The sequence below is a fragment of the Chrysochloris asiatica genome, unplaced genomic scaffold, assembly GCF_000296735.1.
Source record: "Chrysochloris asiatica unplaced genomic scaffold, ChrAsi1.0 scaffold00005, whole genome shotgun sequence".
Classification (NCBI taxonomy): Eukaryota; Metazoa; Chordata; class Mammalia; order Afrosoricida; family Chrysochloridae; genus Chrysochloris; species Chrysochloris asiatica.
Genome location: NW_006408523.1, coordinates 1,581,044 through 1,588,842, shown reverse-complemented (window position 1 = coordinate 1,588,842; position 7,799 = coordinate 1,581,044). Strand labels below are relative to the sequence as shown.

The 7,799-nt window shown below is 51.6% G+C and overlaps 1 protein-coding gene across 1 annotated transcript in view; it reads right to left on the bottom strand.

Moving 5' to 3' along the window:
• Positions 1-426: 426 nt before the first annotated feature.
• The window catches only part of WASF3 (WAS protein family, member 3), a 52,967-nt gene continuing 45,594 nt past the window's right edge, over positions 427-7,799 (bottom strand). Inside the window, exons 6-8 of the mRNA XM_006831929.1 lie at positions 5,930-6,196; positions 1,477-1,844; positions 427-584 (exon numbers count right to left, since the gene is read on the bottom strand). Coding sequence (XP_006831992.1) covers positions 427-584; positions 1,477-1,844; positions 5,930-6,196 — 793 coding nt within the window. The remainder of the gene's footprint in view (positions 585-1,476; positions 1,845-5,929; positions 6,197-7,799) is intronic.

Here is a 7,799-nt window from a genome sequence, read left to right as displayed (position 1 = left end):
AAAGAGCAAAACGCTATCACTAACTAATCGGAAGACATCAGTGACATACAGTCGTGAATCTGGCAAAGACCTAACGACCGGGCAGTTTCACTCACACTCACACACAGCAAGGCTGCAGAGTGGGGAGGACAGGTCGAGAAGCGTAAACCTGGGCTGCAGGGAATACGTTCACGGCCAGGGAGAGAGCTAAGGCAGCACGTCTCCCCTGGGGCAGCGCGATCGGCAGAGCAAATACAGAAAGAAACCTAGGAGCTGGGGTTGTGCAGAAGCGACAGCGTGTTACTCATACAAAAGTCGCTAAGCTATAGGGTTAGAACAGCACGATTTGGGTGTGGAGACCGCTTCACGCCTTCGGTCAGTTTGCAGCCCTCAGTGTCCACGTGGCAGCTGGCAGCTCGCGCGTCCCCCTGCCCTCTGCACACGGCCTCAATCTGACCAGTCGTTGTCGTCGAACTCTGAGTCGTCGTCCGAGTCGCTGTACTCCACAGCTATACGTCTGGACAGAATGGTGGCCACATCGTCTCCCACCGGCTCTCTCCTGGCCTCCTGTTCCCGCTGTTCCTGCACTTTCTTCAGCTGAATTCCTAGAGACAAGAGAGGCGAGAGGTGGCTTGGATTCTCAGCCCTCTGCGGGCTCCAGCCCAAAGGAAAACGTGCGCGCACACAGGTAAGTGACACTGAGGATGGAGAGCGTTGGAAATGTGAAAGGGGATATGCACAACCTTGAAACTACAGGGCCCTGGGATACATGGTTAGAGACATGATTTGAATTGGTACAAGGTGGGGGGGGGGGTTGGGAAATGGGGGAAGGTTCATGACAAAAAGGAAACTAGAAACTCAAAGGCATAGTCACAGCTGCTGCCTCTGAGAACTAAGGATTGGAATGTATAAAAGTTCATTATGAGCCCAGTACACATGAACACTGTTGAAGACAACTTTAAAGCCGAACCGTCCAACAAGGCGGCCACTAGCCACAGTGGGTATTCAAGCTGGAATGCCTGTGTGGTTCATCAAGTCAATTCTGAGTCACAGTGGCCCTGTGTGAGAGAACAGGGCGGCTCACAGGGTCTCACAGGCTGTAGCGCTGCAGGTTAAGGCACTGGACTGCCAAGTCAGTTGGAACCACAAGGTTGGTGGTTCAAGCTCACCAGCTGCTCCTCAGAAACCCTATACACGGTTACTACAGGTCGGAACCAGCTGGATGGCACTCAACAACCATCTTTACGGACTTAGACTGCCTCTCTTTCTCTGTGCTGCAGGACGAGTCAGACCTCTCACCTTTTGGTTAGCAACTGAGTGCTTAGCGGGGCCTATGTATCTGGCAAAACCCAACCCAACCCAATATGCCAAGTGGGCTTCCTTCCTCCAATTCTTGAAGGCCTTCTCTCCACACTGAAGCCACCACCGAAGGCCGTGGGGACCAGGAAGAACTCTGTCTCTCGGGAAGTATCTGTAGGAAGCGTGCCGCTCACTTACCCATCCGAATAGCAGCAAGGAGATCGCTTCGCGCATCGCTGATGGGGGGCTGGGTGGTTTCTGGGCGCTTCGCCTCGGCTCCTGGAGGGGCATGCATGGGTGAGGATGAGAGCGAGGAGCCGGCCCCCGGGGGGCCTGGTGGGGGTGGGGGTGGGCCTGGTGGGGGTGGGGCAGTGACGATGAGCCCCGTGGGAGGAGGGTGAGGTGGGGTCACATAGGGGCCCCCGGTGGGGGTGGGGAAGGAAGGCTGCAGTGTGATCTGCACGGGGCTGACAAAAGCAGTTTGTGCGGAAGGGATCATGGGGGGCGGTGGCGGCGGCGGTGGTCCTGAAGGGCTGTAGTACTCCATCATCTGGGCCGGGAGCATCCTGACAAAAAAGACCAGATAGCATGTGTCAGAGACATCTCAGGGAAACACACCTGGAACCCCACACTGGGCTTCTGGGACCTTTACCGGAGCAACCAGCCCCAGTTTTCTCCCACTGAGTGGCTGGTGGGTTTGAACCATCAGTCTTGTAGCTAGCAGCCCAATGCCTTACCCACAGCACCACCAGGGCTCCTTGCCTCAAACATGTGAATGTGAGATGGTGCCGGATGCAAATAACATCCATGTTGGGGTCGGCTGTTTGTGAACTGAGTGAATGTTAACAGAGCAGATCATCAACTGTACATTCAACAATTCAGGCATTTTGTTTGATCTCAACCATTTCAATCCCCTCCATGGAACAGCTCTCATTCCCTAATCCTTCTGAACTTTGTCCTTAGGTGGAATTCAGGATCTGGAATGTGCCCCAAAGTGACCACTTACCAAGCAAAACTGGTTTCTGTGGGGAGCTAGGATAAATCAGTTAATTGCCCACGCAAGACTGCCAACACATACAAACCCTGAACAGGGCATCTTCCAAACTGGGGAGGCTGACAAGTGGGTCTCCAAAGGGTTCTGTGGTCAGTTCAGTGTGGAAAATTCTACACTCCCTCTCCCACCCCCATGGAAAGTCTCCATGCCCACAATGGCTGTAAGAAGTTCTGTGAAGTCCTACAGTCAAGAGCGTAGTGGTTACAAATCCGCTGCTAATCTCATGGTCAGCAGTTTGAAACTCCCAGCTGTTCTGTGGGAGAACGATGAGGCTTTCTGCTCCTGTAAAGTCAGCCTCGGAATCCCTGTACAGGGTCGCTATGAGTAGGAACCAACTCCACAGCACATAACAACAGTCAAGTGATCGGCTTAATTCTAAGCAAAGGTTTTCTACATCAGCTTAACCAGGGGCCAGTGACCCACTCTGCCAGACACTTAGTACCAGCCTTGGACATGTTCTGGGGGTCCTAAGTTAGAAGACCTACAGATGGGAAAGTCCCCAGGACTGGTGAGTCAGGAGAAGCTTGGCTCTGGGTTGAAGAAGGCACATGCTCATGGAACCAGGTGGTACAGTGACTGACTTGTTAGGACCCTTCCAGTCTCTAGTCTTTCTAAGTCTCACCGAATGTCTGGGGGGGACCATGCAGACTGGGTGTATTTCCTCTTTCCCTGGTGGGTGTGAATTGGAGAAGCTGGGGGGAGATGCTGATGGGATGGTATGATTCTGCTGTGAGGAACTGTGAACAGGGCCCATTGTGATGTAAAAAGGTGGAACTCTACAGTGTGTACAAAGTGAGCCACCTCAGAGCAGACACGGAGGAGCTCACTAGCGAGCAAGAGCCGGGGGTGCAGCATGTCCTTGGACCCAGAGATTCGCAGCACACTGACCCTCCGGAGCACGAGAGACACCAGAGAAACGGCAGAGGAGCAGCAGCAGGACCAAGAGTCAGAGCCCAAGACAGGGGTGGGCTTCTGGGCCCAGGAGGCTCGAGCGGGATGCCTCCAGACTCTTACTTGGGGGAGTTCGGTTTGCTGACTCACAGAATACGAGCTGAGCGCCTTCGGGCTGAAGCTAAAGACAGAGGAGAGTGCCCTTGGGCATTTACCAGCAGTGCTAAAGGAGTTTTGTACCATGGCCTGTGCAGGACAGAAGTCAGGCCAAGTGGCCAAGGACCAGCGAGAGGCCTACCTGTGGACATGGCTAGGAAGAGGCTGTCCTGACCAAAGAACTGAATCCTGAACATCTCTAACCCCAAACTGCACTGTGTTACCTTCCCCAAATACACCCCGTAAGTGACCATGGTCTCTGAATTCTGGGCGAGCAGTGCAATGGACCCAGCAGAGTGCAGGTATGCTGTGGAGGGCTGCGTGGTGAGGCAGCGGGGAGCGGGGAGGCGAGGCTGACCTCTGCCTCACAGGAACAGGCCTTGGACTGATGTGGCGTTTGATTCTCCTTCCCTCTTGTGAGGTCAGAGGGGGTTGTGGTTGTTGTGTGCCGTGGAGTCAGTTCCGACTCATAGTGACCTTGCACAGGGTTTCTGAGGCTGTAGATCTTTATGGGAGCACAAAGCCTCATCTTTCTCCCGTGGAACAGCTGGTAGCTTTGAACTGCTAACCTTGCGATTCGCAGACTGATTCGTAACCACTATGCTAGCAGAGCTCCTGACATATAATCCGTTTCCCTTGGTATAGTCTGAAAGGTCACTCTTCCAAGATTGGAGAGAAGCCCAAACAGAGAGCTAAAGAGAGCCGATGAAAATAAGGGAGGGGTTTGAAATGAAGAAATAAACACCTGAACATGAGGGTCTTGTACCGACGGCTCTGAAAGGGGTCAGTTAGAAGGTTCTGGGTAGAGGGGAGAAAAATGTGGAATGAAACTCAAAGTCATAAAAAAGACCCAATTTACTGGCTGGTGGAGATGAGTGGAACCCGGACACTCTGGCCTAGAGCGCTCAGCAGGTCTGCAAACGAACTCACTCCCAGGATGCAAACTTCAGCTAAACCACAGACAGGTCTAACGGGACAGTTAACTTGAGAGTAAGCACTGCTTAGAAGAATCGACCCTTTGAGATCACAGGGGCAGCATTTGTCCAAGGACAAAGTTCAGAAGGCAGAAAGGGGCAGGAGAGGAGGAATGAAAAGGGGTCAGTTGTAGGTGGTTCTCTGTATTCTAGATGCTTGACCTAGTAACAGAATACTTACAGTAAGAGTGGGCAACCTGCTCTTGCTGTTCAGAGCCCTTGAGTTAGTTTTAACTCATAGCCACCCTCCTATACAGCGTTTCTGAGGAGGAGCTGGTGGGTTTGAACTGCCGACCTTGCGGTTAGCAGTCCAGTGCTGATTCTACAGCACCACATTGATAACTTAGTGTGTAAGAAAGCTGAGGGCTCAGGGTTGGTTTACAAGATAGGTTCACCACCCTTTATCAATGTCCTGGTTTAACAACTCAGTAAATAAACTACCTGTTGGTACATATCTAACTAGAATGCATATATGTGGAAATAGATATAAACTCTGTTCTAGTGTGGCGCTCTGGGTTAATGTGCCAGACTGCAAAGCCGTTTGAACTGCAAGGTCGGCAGTTCAAGCTCACCAGTCACTCCTTGGAAACCCTATGTAGGGTCACTATGGGTTGGAACTGACTCCACTCCACGGCACTTAACAACAACAATCGTCCTTAATAAAAGACTCCTGGTATGGCACAGCTGGTTAATGCTCTGGACTGCAAGGTCAGCTTGAACCACAAGGTCGGCAGTTCAAATCCACCAGCCACTTCTCAGAAACCCTATACAGGGTCACTGTGGGTTGGAACCAACTCAACGGCACTTAACAACAACAACATTATCTTTAATAAAGGAGCCCTGGTAGAGTAGTGGATTACAAGTTGGGCTGTTAACTGCAAGGTCAGCAGTTCGAATCTACCAGTCACTTCAAGGGAGAAAGATGAGGCTTTCTGCTCCCATAAAGACTGACAGCCTGGGAAACGCTAAATGTGATGAGTTGGAGCCGACTGCACCGGCACTGTTAGTTTTAACAATGAAAACCAGGAAGCCGCAGGCAGATACATCAGCATCTACTTTGTTTAGCATTAAATTTGTCATAAAAGGTAGTGTCCACATCTGATGTATAGACAGGAAACCTGGTGTGATATGGAGGATAATGTGCTGGATTGCAAGGTCAGTTTGAACCGCAAGGCCAGCGGTTCAAACCCACCAGCCACTTCTCAGAAACCTTACGCAAAGTCGCTATGGGTCAGAACCAACTTGAAAGCACTAAACAACAACATCTGGTGACTCTTGGTTGCCTTCTGGCCTCCAAAGTACCAAATGATCATTAAAAACAACAAAAACTCAGGGGGCATCAAGCTGGCCCCAACGCGCAACAGCCCCATGTTTCCAAGTGTAACTGTGCTCCACAGGGCTCTTCCAGCTGCCACTGTTTGGAAGACCTCTGCTCTGAAGTGCCTGTGGATAGATTCAAATTCCAACCTTTCCATTAAAATCCAGGCAGGTGAACTGTTTGACTCCTTGAAGCTCCACTGCACACTAAGATCCAAATGTGTGGGCAAGTCTTCGAGTGCAAGGCGTGCGGACTCACCCATAGTCTGCTGGGGCCACGGGGGCCGAGGCCTGAGACCCATCTGCGGCCTGTGGCGGGGGCGGTGGGGGCGGCTGCTGCGGTCTGTTGAGGGTCATGTGCCTGGCCGAGGCGGAGGGCGGTCTGAACTCATGCTCAGCAGCCTGGCCTGCTGCCCCATGTGGCGGCCCTTCGCCAGCCGAGTAGGAGGGCGTCACGGACTGCGGGAGCAGAGAATGGTTTGGCGTGGCTGGGTAAGAGTAATCCGTAACATCTGAGGTGTGAGATCTAAAAGAAGGAGCAAGAGAGAAATTCAAAACCCAAACTAGAAAAACTCCTGAGAGGCACGGCACATAGTCGATGAACAAGTATAGTTAAGAAAAATGTAATGCCATAAATGCACCGAAATCACACATTAATCTCCCTCTACTGCTGACTGGTGATAAACCCATGAGAGCCCCAAAGCAACATTAATTATGACGTTAGCAGCAAGGTTCCATGTTACGTGGATTTGGATTCCCAGAAGTCACAGGGAAGCAGAAAAAAATGCAAGGCCTGATTTTCCACCCTGTTTCAGCATCTTTCCTCTCTAAGGCATGAAGCAATGTGGCAAATTCCAGTTAATTTTAAAACAGCATTTAACATGGACACGGGAGCCGGAGAACCAGAGAAAGTGTCAACAGTAGTAATGGAGAGAGAAGCGGAGAGAGGAGTGCAGAGCCTTCTACCTTCCTGAAACAGGAGAGAGGCATTTAGATCCAGGCCGAACCGAGCCGGCGGGGTGAGTTTAGGCCTGCTTGCTGTCGGTGAACGCAGAGCTGAGTATGAGAATCAGAAAAGGGTGAAACTGTGGCACTCGTTAGCTGCACAAAGTTCTGAAAGGCAGCAGGGTAGCTGGGACTTCAGGGCAGGAGGGAGAGCTCATGTTCTTGAAGCTGCAGCTGATGTGGTGTTAGTAAGACGCTGTGCACAGCAATCCAGGCATCAGGTTATAGGGCAAGGTCATCAGGAGGGAGGACACATGTCCCGAGAGCTGAAGCAGGGACGGCAGCCTGGGGCTGGGATCTGAACAAGGTGAAATGACAAACCCTCGGGGCACTCTGTCCTCGCTCCTGCTGCCCGCCTGCCCCGGAGTCCTGGGGTCACTCATGAACTCGATGCCCATTCTCCGCCTCTCCCATTCCTCTCGTCTGGTCCGCACTTTTCTCACACTGATCTGCTGGGCTCTGTTGGCGTTCAGCTTGTGTTTCTCTCTCTGAAGCAAACAGGCAAAGACACACTGGGGATGTGGAGGGAATAGGTGTGGTTCGGGCACTGGAGAGTCACAGGGCACCAAACAGTGACAAGCAATTGCTCCCTCAGAACCCCTTCTTCCTTCCCAGCTTTGGAGTAAGTTCTAGATTCTGATGTGCATACACTTGTCTCTGGAACGGTGCACAGTGCCATCAAAGGGTTAAAAATCACCTTCATCTGAAAGAGCCTGACCTGCAGTTAGACTTCTTGTTGTTTGTGTTGTTGGGTGCTGTGGAATCCTTTCTGACTCACAGCACCCCTGTGTGACAGAGTAGAACTGCCCCACAGGGTTTCCTAGGCTGTCATCTATTGTGTCACTATATACTCATATATACTCTTATAGATCATCCACTCACAGCGCCCCCTGGTGTAACGAAGGAGAACTGCCACACAGGGTTTCCTAGGCTGTCATCTATTGTGTCACTATATACTCGTATATACTCTTATAGATCATCCACTCACAGCGTCCCCTGGTGTGACAGAGTAGAACTGCCCCACAGGGTTTCCTAGGCTGTCATCTATTGTGTCACTATATACTCGTATATACTCTTATAGATCATCCACTCACAGCGCCCCCTGGTGTAACAGAGGAGAACTG